The sequence below is a fragment of the Canis aureus genome, chromosome 11, assembly GCF_053574225.1.
Source record: "Canis aureus isolate CA01 chromosome 11, VMU_Caureus_v.1.0, whole genome shotgun sequence".
NCBI classification, from domain to species: domain Eukaryota; kingdom Metazoa; phylum Chordata; class Mammalia; order Carnivora; family Canidae; genus Canis; species Canis aureus.
In genome coordinates this window covers 46853424-46872679 of record NC_135621.1, presented here as the reverse complement: position 1 = coordinate 46872679, position 19256 = coordinate 46853424, and the positions used below count along the sequence as shown (strand labels likewise).

Here is a 19256-nt window from a genome sequence, read left to right as displayed (position 1 = left end):
AGTCAACAATATCTCCCAAAGCTTCCTGCGCAAAATTGCTGATTCTCGCCGATTCTGATACCATTTCCTGCTGGTCTCCCTTCAGGCTAGTCTGTGAATTTTCGCACGGGGAGCAGAGCAGGGCGCATGCGCGGGCCCAGGACAGAGGCTGGTACGGCCCCGCAGTGCGCATGCTCCGCTCAGCAACTGGCGCCATGTTGGTAGCGGTGCGGGGCCGGGTCGCGGCGCCCCCCGCTTCTTGCAAAGGGCAGGTGGCAGGTACTTTGGGCTTTGAGGGCCCAAGAGGAAAAGGGAAGATACCAGGTTGGTACTTACAGAAGTTTCCACAAAATGTTTACTGATGAAATCAAATTCTAACCAATAGTGAGTACTTTTATGTTTTTGCGAATGTAGGTGGGCCAAGGAGAACGTAATTCCTTTGCGGGGTGGGGGTTAACATTTCAGGCACTGGGATTCTGAGTCATCTTCCTCATTACAACTGATTGCAAGCGTTCATCTGTGTGGATCCCTGAGAGCTTATGTAGTTTACCGTGGGTGGTGCCCTTCCCACGGCCTGGATACCGCGAGATCCATGGGTGCGAGCACGTGGTTTCAGTGGCGCAGCCTCGTCCCTTGGAAGGTGTTTATGATGGAATTCCCTTGGGTTCTTCCTGATATTTGCCGTGTATGGGTCACTAGGCACAGGACGTAAGTCACTTCCAAGCAAAAGTTAGGTGGAAGCCCCTGGATTAGTTTGTATAGTTCAAAAAATGTCATTCTTGACTTAAATACAAGGTTTGCATATAAGCACTATTTTGTCTTGTAATATGAGGTTGAATTAAGAAACATCAAGTCTTCAGCAAAAACTGACTTTCAAAGAGTTAACAGTAGTGAAGGGAAAAAATTCGGATTTTTTCTTCTTACTGGGAAAAATTCTAATCTTATTCCTGCCCCCCCCCCCAAAGAAAAAAAGAAAGTGGAAAAAGGTTTTGTTTTTTTGTTTTCCATGATAAAATTTATCACTGGTAAGCCCCAGAGCTGCTCTGTGGTCCAGCAAGTCACACTATTCATTCAGTTCGTATTTCTGACAAAAATTCACAGAACTGATCATGGCAAAGCCTGTGAGGGTGAGTGAAGTTCACTCCTGATGCTGCTGGTTCAAAAAAACAATGATATAGGACAGATTCAAGTATTTCCCGTACACTATCTGATGAATAATAACTATTGGTTTTAAACGGTTTACATTTTCACAAACATTGTAAATTTATCTGACTAAGCCGCCTTCTTCATACGTATCTTTACCACCATTCACTGTACCACATCCTAGCAGATTCCACTTCAGGTTGTACTCCGTTTGTGTTTTCTCAGCTTGCTGGAAAATATTCTTGCCTATACTTGCTTCCATGCAGACGGTTCAGAGACCAATGCTTCAGTTACTTCAATCTTGGCATTGACTCCAAATAACTGGGTCGTACAAGTAACATATATCAACTTGAGACAAAATAACTTCCTTTTTTAATGAAAATGATAGAATTGAACCTATTTTTATTCTAGTGTTATCTTAGCGTAAGAAGATTTTTAGGCTTTCTTTGTACTGCAGGTCTAGATTCGGTTTCCCACATATTATAATGACTTTTTATGCACTGAGATATCCCCAGATACTCTGCACAAGCAGGATTTCTGACAGTGATCTTGCAAATAGCCTCATCCAAAAAGGTCCAAAATTCATTAGTGTACTTAAACCCTTACACACACAAATGCAAAAAGACCAGGAAAAAAAAAATCACCAAAACAAAAAACCCCAGCAGCATCAAGTAGTTGGGAATCAACTAAGTAAAGAACATTTAGAAAAAAAAAAAAAAAGAACATTTAGTGAAAATCACATTTAATTTTGAGGAAGATGATACTGTTGGGGTTTTGGAAAGATAAACAACTGGCATAATAAAATACTTGCAGTATTTTTTCATCTTCTATGAAGGGAGTTGTTTCTTAGCAAGATGTGAATATCTGTTACATAAATATTAAATATAATTCTTATAATTACAATGAGGAGGAAACCTTCGAACACTCTCTGGTTTAAATTGTTTATTTTCTATCCAACCTCTTTTTACATATCCATTTATTTATTTTTATATTATTTTTATTGGTATTTTAGATGTTACAATTTACTTCTTTATCAGTCTGGTTTCAAAAAATACTGTTTTGCCAATTACTAATAATCTTACAATGATATACATTTATTACCTTCCTGCTTTGTTACCACTTTCGTCTAGTTTACCTTAAAATATGCTATAAATATATCACATTGACAACTACACAGTCAGTAGTCTGTTTTTTGACTGATACCATTTCCAATGTCCTCAATTCTTCAAGCAGTTTTTGCTGAAAGCTTAATGGCCTTTAAGTTTATCTGCACATGTATCTTTGGCTGCTCTGATTAAATATGATTTTTTAAAAGATTCTATTTATTTATTTGATAGAGAGAGGGTGCACAAGCAGGGAGAGCAGCAAGCAGAGGGAGAGGGAGAAGCAGGCTCCCCGCCAAGTAGGAAGTCTGATGCAGGGCTCCACCCCAGGGATCATGGCCTGAGCTGAAGGCAGAGACTGAGCCACCCAGGTGCCCCTAATTAAATACAGTTTAACTCACTGTTGGTAATCAGTTTTATTTTCTTGGCTAACACACGAGTGACTCTGAAACTCACTTAGGTTACAGCCTCATTTGAATTTTTTATTTTTGTGAAGAAATTCTGCTGGAATGAAATACTCTTTTAAGTTTTCTAATTTTCTGACCTCTGCTTTCCTGTGAGTTGGGAGTATTATGAGGGCTCAGAATGGTAATATATTCTCTAGCACAGCTGTTGCATCACAGCATAATAACCACGATGACCTGGCGTCTGATTCTGTAAAATTATCGGATTTTTGTGTTAGAAAGTGTTAGAAAGCACTGACATTCAAAGTCCACTTGTATAGTTTTGACATGATGGGTACACACTGGTCATTTTTTTAAAAAATGTCCCAGTATGGTGGTACACAGGTGCGTGTGGCACTTGAAAACCTGTCAAATTATAAATGCATTACTGCCATTGTAGTGCAGAGTGCTGATACAAAGCAATCAGAGCACCACCCCAACCTCTACTACAACTATTTGCTCATCTCTGCTGTTGTAGCATAAAAGCACACAGACAATACATAAATAAAGGAGCATGGCTATGTTCCAATAAAACTTTTATTTATGGACACTGAAATTTAAATTGTTTATAATTCTTACATGTTACAACATATAATTCATTTTTCAAACCACTTAAAAGTGAAAACAAAAATTTTAAACATTCTAAGCAAAAACAGGAAGTGGGGGGGGGGGTGAAAAACAACAGGAAGTGGGCCAGATCTGGACCAAGGGCTATTGTTTACTCATCATGCAGTCTACTCTAGAGTTTTACAATATAATCACTAGGCTTTTAGTAAGGTATGTTCAACTTGAAAACCATACCAGAGAATACTTGTGTATTTTTTTTAAAGATTTATTTATTTTAGAGAGAAAGAGCGTGCACACATCAGAGTGGGGACAGGGGCAGAGGGATAGGTACAAGCAGACTCCATGCTGAGTGCGGAACCCCATGCCAGCCTCAATCTCACAACCCTGAGATCATGACGTGAGCCAAAAATCAAGAGTCCTATGTTTAACTGACTAAGCCACTGAGATGCCCCCAAGACTTGTAATATTAAACATATCAACTTCCAAAGTAATGTTTTTATTAAAAAAGTATTAATTTTATTTCAGAAGAGTATATCCATTTTGGGGCTATAATGGGGTAGGAAGTATATGCTACAAAAAAGTGTTACTGAATTACTGAGGGCTGAAAAATAGTATGAAATTTAAAACATTTTAATGAGATATTATACTGTCATCTGATGGGCTCATTTAATTAGAAAGATGATTATCTAATGATATAACTGGCCTCATTACAACACTTTTTACCCAGAGGCCACCTGGGTGGTGCAGTCAATTAAGTGGTTCTGGCCCAGGTTGTGATCTTAGGGTTGTGAGATCGAGCCCTGCACTGGGCTCTTGCTAAGACTCTCTCCCTCTCCCTCTGTGCCTCCCACTCCAGCATGCGGGCACCCACATGCTCTCTCTAAAATAAATAAATCTTAAAAAAAACAACACTTTTCACCCAGGATTTTATCCTGCAGATATACTCTGACATGTCTGAAGAGAGTATATATTGCAGCAAAAACTGCAAACATCTCTATAAATTATGATATGCTGTATAACATGAGGGAATTCTGGGCAGCCAATTAAAAGAATGAAGAAAGAATACAAATAATAAACTAAAACTGAAGATAATGCAGCTAAAGACCTACTTGCATTCCCAATGCAGAGAAACTCTCATACATGTACAGAATTGTTCAGACCAACATTGTTTGTAACAGGAAAAAAAATGGAAACAAATTTAATAGCCAAACAGAACAGACAGTGATATATATTCATCCATGGAAATTTACGCAGCAGTGAAAATGAATGAGCCATTGATACATCCACGTGGACAAATCTCATGATGGTCAGAGAAGACACTGTAGACTACAGAACATCTCATCGCTCTCAAATTTAAGAACAAGCAAATTAACACTGTGTGTTGTTCAGGAATGTATCACACATAGGTAATAAAAGCATACGTGCAAATGGTAACCACGACGCTCAGGACAGTAGTTCTCGTCAGGTGGAAGGGGAAAAGAAGATATCAGGGAAGAACAACTGACTGGCGCATCTCAAGCCAGATACACAGATACTCATTACATTAGTATCTGTATCTTCTGTGCATCTGAAATGTTACAGCTTTTTGGAATGTTCATCTCCCCTGTATATAGGTATTTTGCTCAGTGAAAAGACAAGATGCAGAACAAAGTGCAGAGCATGTTATCACTTGTGTGTGATTGTGTGTTTTTAAAAAATAAACTCGCATATTTTTATTTATGAACAGAATACTTCTGGAAGGACACACATCATTAAGGGAACTGCCTCCGGGAAGCACTGGGTAGGAGGGAAAAGAAGAGCAAAGGAGACTTTTAAGTTTCTGTCTTCAAATTTGCGTTTGGTACCATGTGCCTGTCCTGTGTTTCCGAACAAGAAATGTACTTTTTGTCTCTGACCCAACAGTCTGTTAGGTCAGCATTAAAAGACAGCAAAGAAGGAGGAAAGGAAGGAGGAAATGACTGAGAAGTGACTAGAATTCCCAAATCCTGGCACTGGCGAGACTTCCAGGGTCCCACCCTCTGAGCCCTCCTGGCGCCTCAACCAACGGCCCTCCATCCTCTCCTTCCAGGGTTTCTGACAAGGCTTTTCCCCTCACAGCTTTAACTTACTAATGACGGCAGGATTTCCTTCAACAAGCCTGTCCTCGGCCATGATGCTGTACCCGCCCACCCTGCCCCCAGCCGTCATGGCTCCACTACCTGCTGGCTGGGTTCCATCTTCAACACACCTTCAAGCATAAATGGCTGCACACTCTGCCCAGTTAAGTCCAGGCCCCCACGTGGGGCCTGTCTTTGTGGCTTGTTCCCACCACAGGAGGCTCTTAGTAGTTCTCTCCTTCCCTGGTTCTGTCAAACTTCTGGATGGTCTACAATGTAGCTACCTGTCTCCTCTTAGTTGCTTGCCATCAAAATCTCCGTTGTATTCCACAGTGTCCCTCAGAGGCCTCAACTCCCCCAGGCTCTGTTTCAAGTTTATCAGTCCCCTCAGGGAAAGCTCCAGTGTTCAACTGACTCTCTCCTGGAGAACACCTCTGCACCACTGCTCAGGATCTTTGGTAGGGACATCAGCCCACTTACCTTGGAGTGACACCCCTGCTCTCTGAGCACTGACTGGGTTGTAGCAGTCACCCTTTGTTTTCCTGGCTTCCATCTCCCAGGGTGCTGGGGCAAGGGAGCTTAGGTGAGGGTGATGAGGGTCACCCCTGAGTGAGGTTAGGTTGGAAGAAGGAGCCTCACATCTCTTAGCTGCTCTGGTCTGGAATCGAGTTTCTGCAATATGGAGTTGAGGATGATGACAGATGCTGGCAGCCTGCTCTTCCTGGTGAGAAACCACAGCCCTACAGTGGGAGCTGGTGGAAAGGAGTCTAGTGCTCCTGGCTGCACCCGCAGAGAGCCGCATTTGGGTCTCTGAGCTTGGGCAGAGTGGGTAGTGGAGCAGGTCAGGTCACTCCCAAACACCACAGCCCCTTCGTGTACTTACTGAGATTCAGGTTTTCATGAGTAATGGCTCTCCATTTGCTATATTTTCTTGAAAATAATTTTCACCAGTTATGGCTGTTTCACCAAGAGAAAGTTGCCTGCAAAGCTATTCCACTAGAGCATACTTAGGGAGAATTATATTCAATTGCAAAAAAGTCGATTGCTCTTTGTTTCTGATGTACCTTTTTGTTACACAAAAAGACTGGCTGATCCATAAATTCTCTTCAATTCTAAATATGAATGAGTTGATGTTTTAGATGGTCATTATCTTCAAATTGCTGCAGAGAACTTACTACGAATGTTCAATTTCCTATGCTTTCCTAACCTAGAACACAACAGTCTCAGACACTAAATAACTGACAAGTAATAGGGTTAATAAATGTCTTGTATATGCAGCCAATTTTATGTACATTTTTAGAAACGAGCTAAGATATAATCCAAATATGAAAATAATTAAACTCATCCATCCACCAGAATGACACAAAAATTAGGGTTATCATCCAAGCCTGGTAGCAGAAACAATGCCACCAAATGTAAAACCGCTCTAGAAAGAATTTTAAGAATGTATCTGTCCTGTAATACAATGTAAACTTAACCAATACTCTCTTCTGCCTACTATTGAGGAAAGCATTCATTTGTTTTAAATAAAAGAAAATATGTAATCATTCACTGAGTTGATGACCATGCAGCTACAGGCCCCATGTCAACTGCAGGAGACACATGAGGGACAAGGCCCCCCTCCCCTCCCACAGTGAGTGCGCACGACTGTGGCACAGCAAGGTTACACGGTCAGGGCGCACAGAGCATGGTAACAAAGAGCAGAGAGGAGGGGCAAATACAGCGTTTAATAAAGAATGAGAACGCATTCATTAGGAGAAATAGCAGTCAGTCATTTCAGGCGGAGAAAATGGCCAGACACATGGCTGCACGTGAGGACAAGGAACATTAAAGGAACGAGTGTCTGAGGACCAGGGACATTAAGGATAAAAGGAAGCAAGATGTGAAAATGGACAGAGCTCAGGGATCTGATGATGGAATGTGGTTAAAGTCCATCCCCAGTTAACATAATGGGAACACGTACATTTTAGAAAGGAAACCACGGTGGCAACCATGGTGGCTCCGGGGAAAGCCAAGGAAAGGACGCAGGGAGATGCAGTCCTTCCCTGGCTCAGAAGTGGAGGCGGAGGCCGAGAGCACCGTCCCAGGCCAAGGACTATGCATTCCCACACAGACAGACGTGTTTCATGCTAATGCGCAGTGCAAAGGAGGTGGGTGCTCAGGGTGTCTCCCAGAGTTAGGCATAAGCAACCAGGTGAATGGTGACATCGAAAACCATGGGGACCAAAAGACATGACCGTGTTACAGATGCTCAGAGTAGATGAGTGTGGGGCCACTCAGAAGGCACACAGACCTGAAGGTTTGGGGGGAGGTGCAGGCTAAAAGCACAGATTCTGGCATGTGGATGCTGCATGCACTCTGCAAGTAGCTGAGGTCACCCCGTGAGACTGCAGATAGGTAATATAGGTAATATCAGTGAGGGGGACAGTGAAAGGGCAGGTGGACAGAGGAAGAGAACCAGCAAATGAACCTTTGATCTGAGCTCCTGGTTGGGTTGAGATAATAAAAGTATGTAGTGACACATGAGGACAAACAACTTGGGAGCACACTGGTAACTGTAACCCTAAAGTGCTTAATGTCCAACAAGAATTTAAAACTAGGAGTAAGTCCAGAAAAGTCAAGCACGTTTTACTAAGGCAGGAGGTTATTACCTATTCTGAAATAACCATCTTCTAATCGTTTGTCTTTGGTTTCTTTGCTTATTTCCAAACCTTCACTCTAAAACAGAACAGAAACATTACTTTTACAAATCATTACTTCTATTTAAAACAGATCTAACAGAGCTTAATAAACATAAAAGTGTTTGTGGCACAGCTATCACTAAAAAAGAGAAAATGTCATCTCAATCTTGAACCTTAAAGAGTTTATCAATACATTTTTTTAGCTATCTGAATCTATATATTAGTGGTTAGAAAATATTAGTGGTTAGAAAATTTAAATCTTAATCAACTTTAAATTTAATAGAACATGATTTTTTTTATTAAAAGTAAAAAACCATCTTAACTTGAAAGAAATCTAAGCACTCCTTAAAGACCAGTAAATTAATTTTGTGTATTAAGCAACAGGCATTAAAACCACATGGCGTTTTGAGACTGAAAACATTAAGCAGCTAGTAAATATTCAAGTAAGATGATAATTCATTTATTTTCCTAGCCTGAACTTCCAAGTTATTTTCCAACATGAAACAAAATGGAGGCTCTTTCTATGAATAAGACAAATGGGACAATATACTATGTGTTCCATATTTTTTAAAAAAATTAATTCTGCTCACTGCTAAGATCCTGCAATCATGAGACTTTTCTTTACCACATAAACAAGAATAACCTCCAACCAAGTCTACCTATCAGTCTCTGTTCTTAAGAAAAATTAAGGGGGAAAAAATAGGCATACCTTAAAAGGCAAAACTTCCACAGTTGTGTTCAGCAGAATATCTCCTGGATGTTCTTGGTTACCACTGTGGAACAAATAACTGAAAAAACAAACATAAAAGTATGAGTTGGATGAGACTTTACAAAGATTCAAGATTGCCCTACCTCAGAGCGAGCTTGCTTTTTTTTTTTTTTTTCAGAGCGAGCTTTCTAAACGAGCCTCTGACTACAAAGCTGACAGCACCAGAACGTATAGCAATGGCATGATCCATATTGTGCCATTGTGCCATATCTGAATAGTTACTGGGCACTTAAAAATTTAAAGAAGCAATCGGAGGTGATATGTCCATTCCTTCCATCAGAAGGGGCATGTTTGTTGCTTACCGTTAATAATGTATTTAATAGATTTTTTTTTAAAGGACAATTTTATATTGCTGTTTACACTGTTTTAAATATATAAACCCCTCAAGGGGAATAATCAAAGCTGCAGCACCTAAATAATACTACTGTATCTTGTATCAGAGAAAACTTTCACCAGGACAGCCGTGAGCCACAGCAAGTTCAAAGACTCATTTTATCCAATACAAATAGTTTTAGTATTAGTAGCCTGAAAGTAAATTAACCAATTTCGAATACTTGAATAATTCCACTTATCAGTATGAACATCTGAAAAACAACTGTGATCAATCTAAAATACTCTCTGGGTATGAGGATAATGTCCTCAGGTTTTGATATCCTGAAAACTAGTGTGGATATGTAAGTGTATGGGGGGGAGGAGGGCATAAAACCAGACAGGGCATGCAAAGCATATCTAAATCTAAACTGAAAACTCAAGTTTAGCTAAGTTAAATGGTTAGAAGTTTATACTTAGACTTGGATCCAAATTCAGGGTGTCGCATTTAACAGAATTCTCACCTTCAGCAAGTTCCATTAGCTTTCTGAGCCCAAGTCTCCTCTATACAGTGCAGAGATTCTCACCTACTTCACACGATTGTAGCAAGGAGCAGTTACAGTATGGTTAAGATACAGTATGGTATTTGTGGGCAAAAATCACCTGTGATTAAGGCCTGATTTTCAAATGTTCACAGGGAAGGGCACCTTCTAAGCTAAGATTAGCTCCCTCTAAGCTACACCAAAAAATAATTCCAACATTTTCAGATGAGAGACCACTTTTTTAAAAGGTATCTTTGACTTGGAATGCTGCTTCCTTTAACCATGGGCCACTCACCTCAGCTATAGATGCAACAATACAAGACAGAGGAAGCCACTTTTAAGAAAAGAACAATGGACAGAACTTGGTGTTTAGACTGACTGAGAGGTATTTACTGTGTGATTATTTACAGTGCAAAACTCAATATGATCTGTAAAGTTTAATACTAGAAATAAATGATGGTACAGCCAGGCATTGGGATATTGTGCAACCATTAAAATGTTTACAAATCACTTATAACAGATTATGATATAAAATATAAGATATAAAATTATACATAGACTATGATGGCTTTCAAAGTAGAAAGTGCACAGTATTATCAAGAAAAAATGTGCCATTATGGTCAAAATGGTGTCGTTCAGGTTGTGATTTTTTCATTTTTCATATTTTAAAATTTTTGTATAGTCAAAACATATGTTATATATTCAGAAAATATTTTCCCCAACACTTGATTTCTGTATTGAGAAACACAACTTCTGCTTTTCCCCTCTAACAACAAGTAAGTTATTGTGCAAATCAAAAAGTGATTCCTTTTATCTATTCCAGCAGAATGGGTCTGTGAACTCTAAGAAAATTCAAATGTACTATGATTTTTAAAAAATGTCTTTTATTACTAGAACTGTGTCCTCAGTAAGGTCAACAAAAGTTTATTGTAAATATATTTGTTAAGAAATTGAATCTCCAGTACAGGAGTTCTTCAGCAGATTCCTTGCGAGCACTATTTTAACTTGCTAAAAATAGACCAAAAGACATGGATTTGAGACTATTCCTATTTATGGAGAGGAACTAATTGTTTCTAATTCTATGATGACTCTTTGTTCTTAAAATTCTTTGAGTATAGCTGACACACAATGTTACATTACTTACAGGTGTACAACATAGTGATTCAACATCTCTATATGTTATGCTCTGCTCACGACAAGTGTAGCTGCCATCTGTCACCATACATTGCTATAACAGTAGCACTGACTATATTCCCTATGCTGTGCCTTTCATCACTGTGACTTACTCATTCTATAACTGGAAGCCTGCATCTCCCTCTCCCCTTCACCATTTTTCCCAACCCCCCACTCCCACCCCTTTGGCAACCAGTTTGTTTACTGTATTCACAGGTCTGATTCTGTTTTTGTTTATTTGTGGGATTTAAGATTCCTGAGTGGAATTATACGGTATTTGTCTTTCTCAGGCTGACTTCTATCTCTTACTTTAGTAATACCCTCTAGGTCCATCCATGTTGTCACAACTGACAAGATCTCCTCCTTTTTGTGGCCACGTAATATTCCCTTGTGTGTACATATGTGACATTTTCCTTATCCATTTGTCTACTGATGGACATCTGGGTTGCTTCCATATCTTGGCTATTGTAAGGAATGCTGCAGTAAACACAGAGGTGCAAACATCTTTTCAAATTAGTGTTTTCCTTTTCTTTGGATAAATACCCAGCAGCGGAATTATTGGATCATATTGTATTTCTATTTGTAATTTTCTGAGGAAGCTCCATACTGTTTTCCACAGTGGTTGCACCAATTTACATTCCCACCAGCAGCGTGCATGAGGGTTCTCCTTTCTCCACACCTTTGCCAACACCTGTTCTTTGTCATTCTGATTTCAGCCATTCTAACTGGCATAAGGTGATATCTCATTGTTTTGACTTGCACCTCCCTGATGCTTACTGATGCTGAGCATCTTTTCGTTCATCTGTTGGGCATCTGTCTGTCATCTTTGGAAAATGTCTATTCAGGTCCTCTGTCCCATTTTTTAATCAAACTGTCTTCTTCAGTGTTGAGTTGTATAAGTTTATATATTTTGGATATTAAATTCATATCAGATATTTACGATGATTTTTTTTCATGTAGGCTCCACAACCAACATGGAGCCCAACACGGGGCTCAAACCCATGACCCCAAGATCAAGACCTGAGCTGAGATCAAGAGTCAGATGCTCAACTAACCTGAGCCACATAGGCACCCCCATGATGACTCTTTTAAGCATGGTAAGCACTACCTCAAAGTGCTGAATATCATGCTATCTAGTATAAAAATGAACATTAAATAACAACAAAAATATTTTATACTCATAAATGCAAAATATTACTCAAAACTATTTTTATACATTTTTCCAGTGATACTCCCATCGCCAAAAACATTTTACACACTTAAATTCCTCTTTAGAATCAGTTTAGAATAATAAAATAAAATGAATAACATTATCACTATGCATTGTTTCTGACCACCTTAAATAGAATTATTACAAATGATTTTTGGTGGGTTCTAAAAACTGGACAGCCCTCTCATGAGAACACATAACACAATATGCCACGGGCTACAAAAATCATATTCCATTCAAGGATTGCATTTAAGTGTACCACAGACAGCATACAGTCTGGGGAATATACCCAAAACCAAGGGGAAGTTGAAGACATCATTACCACTGAAAAAACAGGGAGAAAAGAGTCCTAAATTTCATAAAATGAACATAAACTCTGAAAAACATTAAGAGTTTCTAAATTCTTCTGTGGTGGTCTAAAAGCAAACCAACTTGTGTAAAATCACTGACTAGGGATGGTCTCACGGTCTGTCAAATTTATCATTTCAGTCAAATTGCTAGTTAACGGACTCTCAGTCAAGTCCTAAGGGATATTCTAGAATAAGGACATGAAAACTAATTTTATATTTTGAGGGACAGTTCTATATAAACGTACTAAAAAACTATACTAAATACATGTTCAGCAATACCAATGGAATTTACCAAACATGCTAAGTGCTGGGGTCGTATCTGAAAACAATGCACTCATTTTTTACCAAGTTGTAGAAGATGTATTTATAACTTAACATTTGGGACCCACTGTCTCCTCATATCTGTTATACACACACACACAAAAAAAATCATAAATTACACTATGAATAAGAGGCATACATTAGAAATGACAAATACCCACCATTTGCTTCAACGTGGACAGAACTGGAGGGTATTATGCTGAGTGAAGTAAGTCAATCAGAGAAGGACAAACATTATATGTTCTCATTCATTTGGGGAATATAAATAATAGTGAAAGGGAATGGAAGGGAGAAGAAATGTGTGGGAAATATCAGAAAGGGAGACAGAACATAAAGACTCCTAACTCTGGGAAATGAACTAGGGGTGGTGGAAGGGGAGGAGGGCGGGGGGTGGGGGTTACTAGGTGACGGGCACTGAGGGGGGCACTTGACGGGATGAGCACTGGGTGTTATTCTGTATGTTGGTAAATTGAACACCAATAAAAAATAAATTTATTATTAAAAAAATGAATAAGAGGCATAAAATCGTAGGACCAAATATATTTCAATAGTCACCAACCTTTCTACATTAACTGGCTTATCAAACTTGAACAAGATGTAGTCTCCAGCTATTGGGGTTATAGCCCAGAAGAAATCCTCCCCCATGTAAGTTTTCTCCAGTGTATGTCCTTGGTAGACCTTCAAAGAAGTAGATATCTCTGCAGGTGGGTTTACATGGATTTTAAGAAGTAATGGTTTCATGTAATCTTTATCCTAGGAGGAAAGACACGTATGCTGTTAAACAACAGACAGCTTATTTATACTTAAGAAGAGGAGGAATGACTATACACTAAATATATGTGCATGAGAAAAATAAAATTAAATCACTAACCGTGAGTTTCTGAATTTTTCCTGATAGAGAAGAATGCAGACCCACATGTTGGAAAAGGGAAGGTCTGAAGCGAATTCGCAGATTTGCTTTTTGTCTATCACAATGTTTCTAAATATTGGGGAAAAAAAGCATGTTAGTATCACATTACAAAGTGAAACCTGTCCTCATCAGAAAAACCAGAAGTCCTTTTATTAGTTTTTGTTTTTGTTTTTTAGAGACAGTTTAAAAGTAGGGTGGGAGGTGGGGGAACAGAGGGAAAGAATGGGAATTTTAAGCAGGCTCCGCACCCAGCACAAAGCCCGACATGGCACTCTATCCCACAACCCTGAGATCATGACCTAAGCTGAAACCAAGAGTCAGATGCTCAATGGACTGAACCACACCCAGGTGCCCCTTCCAGAAGTCCTATTAAGAATATTGAAAAGAATCCAACTTCATCTCATAATTCCAAGTCAAAAAATTTTAGGGGCCTTTTTAAGACATAAATAGATTTGCTACCTACTTGATAAACAGATTTGATATGGAAATTTAAAATAAGCACAACTAAGAGAAGAGCTAAGGATTTAATTCCAACCTTCTTCAGGATTTGTCAAAATACAGATTTTACTTTTAACATTAAAATGCACACACTAGGGGTACCTGGGTGGCTCAGTGGTTACGTGTCTGCTTTTGGCTCAAGGTGTGATCCCAGGGTCCTGGGATCGAGTCCTGTATGGGGCTCCCCTCAGGGAGCCTGCTTCTCCCTCTGGTTATGTCTCTGCCTCTCTCTCTCTGTCTCTCATGAGTAAATAAAATCTTTAAAAAAATAAAAAGTAAAATGCACACACTATAAACTAGAAGTTTGGTTCATATATACAGAATATAGAATAGCATCAGATAATACAATGAAGGATTTGCAAATAATAAAGGACACATTTTGTTGCATCAAAGTAATCTGAAAACACAAGGCAATAGCTTGACCATAAGGAAGTGCATGATATTTAAAGTTCCACAACTCAGCACAGTTATGGGACACTTGTGTTTCAACCTGAAGTGCCTCACGGTCCAGACTTCAGATTACAACCTGTCCTCACTCTTGGTCAGGATGTGAAACCCATCCTCCTGGCAGGGCTCTCATTGTGTGTTAAGTCAGTACTTCAAGCCCCGGCTATTTTGTCATGCTTTTTCTTTTCAGGGAGTTTTACAAGTTCTAGACCAAGAACATACTGGAAAGACACATTTGTAGGTCTTTGTTTGTAAGACACTTCCAACTTGGGAAGGACTCCAATAATTTTCTGGGTACTAAAATGCTTGCTTTTTCTCAAAGAGGTCTTACTTCATTACTATTATTACTAACACTACACTAAAGGTAACATAACATATTCTATTCACATAAACTCAACTACTCAAGTAAAAGGAGAAGAATGGAAGGAAGGCAGAGTAAAGGAGAAGAGTGCAGAGGTGGGGAGAACAAACAGTGCCTAGACTGAGCCCTCTCACTAAGCAATGGATACACTGGTGCCTGAAGAGTCAAAGTGGGCTGATAAACCTGTGGAAGAATGTGTGAACGCCCTGAGGGGCTTCCCAGACCACAGTTAAAGAGATGGTGTTCTGGAGGCCAGCGACTATGTGGTGACAGCTTCCCTGACATCCTAGCAAAGCAACTGAAGAATTATGGGCCACAGAAGAACATGGCCTAGGGAGCAGTGACAGAGTAGATCAAACTATCTGAAGGGCTGTGTGCTAAAATTTATAGATTTCAGTGGCTTAAATTTTTTACCATCAGTTATTTTAGAACCTAACCATATAGGAGGATAAGATACTGCACGGGACCAATTAAATATAAGTGTACTGTAGGCGTATAAAGATCACATGAATTTTCTTATGTCCTACAATAAAAATTCCTGTAAGTCACAAAGAAAATATAGGTTAGGACTTGTAAAAATGAATTGTTCAAATCATTGTACATGTTCAATCATTGTTGGAAAATAGCTACTTTGCTATTTGGCTATATTCCATGATTTGCTCTATGAAAGTGGTTTAAAAACAAAAAACAAAAAAAAGAATATAACAATAGCTTATAAACACCAGAAGACAGTGTCCTAAAAAGTAATTGGCAGGTAGAATGATCAAACTATTCTAGAGAAAATAGTAAGTTCATAAAGCCAAATTAAATGTTTGTTAAAATGAATGTCAAGTCATCCCTATAAAGACACATGCCCATAATAAAGATTTCCTGTTATTACATGTCAAAATTGACTTATTTTTAAGAATATGTATTCACATTTTATTTATGCTTACACCAAATAAATCTCTTTTTTCCAGATGTATAATTCAAATTGGACAAGGAAAACATATCTAATTACTTTTTACAATAAGATTTCTATGGAAATAACAGGATAAAGCAAAAATCATTGTTTACTTACTTTTACTGGCTACCATCATCACCCCAAAGGTCAGCAAATTACTATGAAAACTGGTTTCTTTCAAGTAATATACTAAAAAGTACATTTTGACTCACCATTGTTTTTGTATAAAGTATTACTTCTGTCTTATTCCTTATTTTCATATGTGTTGGGGCCTGATATTGTCCCCAAAGTATTTGAAAAAAAGAAAGATGACAGAGAGTATAAGAAAGCTGAAATAACCCCCCGGCCCAGGACAGATATGAGAACATTTATAGCCCACAGTAACAAAATATCAGAGCCTAAAGACATTACTAACATCTATCAGAAATTTAAAGAAAGGTGGAGACTTCACTGCTTTACAGGACTTTCCACTGTTATTTAAAAGTCTAATTTAAGAACTTTTTGTCAGTTCAAGAAAGCAAGCAAGCACTTCAAATGTTAAGTGAAAACACTGTTTTCATTCATCTATTTAACTGTTCCTTTACAAAATCTGGCTTCCTGAAAGTCACTTTCATGAAATACAGAAAAGAAGCCTCTTCCACTGTTAACGGTAGGGGAGGAACCGCTAAGTATTCCTCAAACTGAGAAAGCACAGTTTAATTTAAGGGGACTGAAGGTGTGTGGGGGTGAGGATTAAAGGGGATGAGGATCCAACCATGCAGTTCTTCTCTGCAAGGTCTGCACTTTAGTCCACAGATTCTATAGAGCAAGAGGCTACATACATTGTAGTGAGCAAGGGCCTTGTCCTGAGGTCCAAGGGGTTGCACTGGACCTAAACTGACAGCTAACCTTTAATTAGATCTTGTATTACCACCTGTGTGTCAGGAAGGGGAAAGACTATTTTATCTCTAACAGAAACACAGGAGACCCAAACAAGTGTGTCGCCATCCCAGTCTCAGGGGGCATTTCTAACCTAGGTACAGTAATCATCATTAGCCCTGAACACGCAGCCCCAAGAGAGGTCATAGAGTGAACATGAACAAAATGATGGGCCAAATATAGGAGTCATTTTTGCCAGCACTCCTACATCTACCCTCGTAAGAAATTAACTTACTGCATCTTTTTCAGGATTGCAGACTTTTACCCAGAGTATATGGTCCAAGAGCCAGTCAATGGGTTTCTCCTTATAGAACATAAATATGAATTCCACAATCAGAGTCAGGTCTGGTGCTTGAAACATTTTACCTGAAAAAACATTCTCAGTCAGTAGCTGTTACGAGGAAACCAAGCATCAAGATGGCTTTAATAAATGAAATCTATACAACAAAGACATGAAAGCTTGTGCTATCAAATATGTCGTTATGAATAACCTCCCAATTTGTCTTATCAAAAGCAAACAAACATGCTTCAGCAAAACATTCGGAGTTGTCACCTGGGTATAAACAGGACTACAGAGCTCCTGACTTTCTTTCTTATAAAATTTGTCATACAATTATTGACTCGTAGGATTTAAGAACCGAGTCAGGGATTTTTTTTTTTCCTTCATGTCTTATTACAACTCTCCCCATTAAAAAAAAAGAAAAAAAGAGAAAAAGAAAAAAAAAGAACTTTAGGTTCTTTTAGATTCCTTCAGATTTAAGTACAAAAAAAAAAAAATTAACCAAATGAATAAATGCCAAAATCAGGGTTTCCTAATTCTGTCTTCAACAAAACCTTCACAAGCAAAGATATTATTTGACTCTTAAATTAAGTTTTGAGATAAATGATCAACAAGGTCAAAGGCTTAGTCTCTAATACTTAAAGTTTTAGGGTGCTTTTGGAAGTGAAATGTTATCCTCTGCGTTTTTTTTTAAACCTGTAAACTGACTGCAGTTCTTCAAGTTTAAACATGTACTCTTTAGTTGAATGATTTAGGAATTTTAGTGGGAAAAAATTTTTAAATGAACACCCTAACTAGTCTATGAAAGCAACAAACAAATACAAATTAATCACCAAACAAGAACTTCGAGTACTACATCAAATACCAGGAATTCATACTAGAAAACATTTAGTGTGGCATTCTTTTTAAACCCCAATGATGCAAAAGCACTGGGCCATAAAACAGCATCTGGAAGTGTCAGAGGAGAAATCAGACGTGCTCAGCACCATGGCTGGCTTTAAGTGTATATGTAAGAAGCCAGCAGGCCTGCCTGATGAACGCCATAGTAAATACGACAATCTTTTAAAAGTATCCAAATACTATTTGGGGTTGACTTTCATCATTTCACATACAGAAGTTCACCTAAATTAAATTTCCTCAAAAGCAATCCATTTCCAGAGGTCAAAGAAATTAGTTTAAGATACCAAGAGTCACAGTTATTTCTGAAAAGTATATAAATCTGACACTTTTCTTACCAATGAAGCCCAGCTGGGAGAACTCTAGTATCATCCATTCCTCAGAAGAAAGTTGAAGTGCAAAATTTTTTATAGTGTTGAAGTAATTCTGTTTGACAATAATATCATCTTCAAGCTAAAGGAAGTTGAACAATTGAATAAATATATCAGAAAGAGATGGAAAGATCCAGATAAAAGGACATTATTAAAAGAAAACTCAAGTATACTTTTATAATGCAAATCGAGAAAAATATGGTCAAAATGATGAAAATATAAATTTTATTGAAAGAAAATAAGGACAATAAAATGGAAGAGGCATATAGTGAGTCACTGAAACTACTCCCCTACTGTGGAAAAATCACAGTCCCGTGCCATGAATACTCCCTTTTTGGTCCTCTCATGGTGCCCAACATGATTTCACACTATCATTTCTACTTTTTAAAGTAAAAGAAATTTACTAAATTTCCAAAAATTTCCAAAAGAAATTTTTTGGGCCTTTAATTTTTTTTTTTTATTTTTACATAATACGATGTACTAAGTCAAAAAGTCAGTTTTCCTTCTCTGCCCTCTAGCCTGCCAGCTGAGGTAACCAACGTTAAAAGTTGGGTTGTGCATCCATTTGCTACCTTCTATATGGCCGTAGAGCACAAAAAGACCCATATGTACTTTAGGTTCTCATCCACGTTTACATTTTTATAAATAAGGGATATTATCACACTTTTTTCTCTTAATATATCTTGAGTATCTTTCCAGGCTAATATTTAGTAGATATATAATAGTCTATGATATCAATGTAAAAGAATTCATTCAGTGAATCCCTGATCATAGGCATACATCCAGCTTGTTTCTCATTTTTTGTCGATGCAAACAATGATACAGTAAATGTGCTCATATTTACATATTAGCGCTTTTCATTTATGTGGGACAGATTCCTGAAACTTTTGAAATTTTAAAAGAGATCTTCAGGGGCGCCTAGGTGGCTCAGTCAGCTAAGCGTCC

At 38.3% G+C, this 19256-nt stretch overlaps 1 protein-coding gene and 1 long non-coding RNA gene across 8 annotated transcripts in view; one reads left to right on the top strand and one right to left on the bottom strand.

The window, feature by feature from the left end:
* MGAT4A (alpha-1,3-mannosyl-glycoprotein 4-beta-N-acetylglucosaminyltransferase A) overlaps window positions 1-19256 on the bottom strand; it is a 155593-nt gene that overhangs the window by 7714 nt on the left and 128623 nt on the right. For all 6 annotated transcript variants that reach the window (XM_077915096.1, XM_077915094.1, XM_077915097.1 and 3 more), the window contains 6 exons: window positions 18279-18393; window positions 16999-17129; window positions 13558-13665; window positions 13246-13439; window positions 8722-8800; window positions 7983-8049 (listed from right to left, as the gene is read on the bottom strand). In XM_077915096.1, coding sequence (XP_077771222.1) covers window positions 7983-8049; window positions 8722-8800; window positions 13246-13439; window positions 13558-13665; window positions 16999-17129; window positions 18279-18393 — 694 coding nt within the window. The remainder of the gene's footprint in view (window positions 1-7982; window positions 8050-8721; window positions 8801-13245; window positions 13440-13557; window positions 13666-16998; window positions 17130-18278; window positions 18394-19256) is intronic.
* LOC144324010 (uncharacterized) lies at window positions 159-13578 on the top strand. Of its 2 annotated transcripts, none has more exons than XR_013389394.1 (3): window positions 159-303; window positions 11766-11902; window positions 13444-13578. It is a non-coding gene; the product is annotated as an uncharacterized LOC144324010 (long non-coding RNA). The 2 variants fall into 2 exon arrangements; XR_013389393.1 differs by having other exon boundaries at window positions 181-363.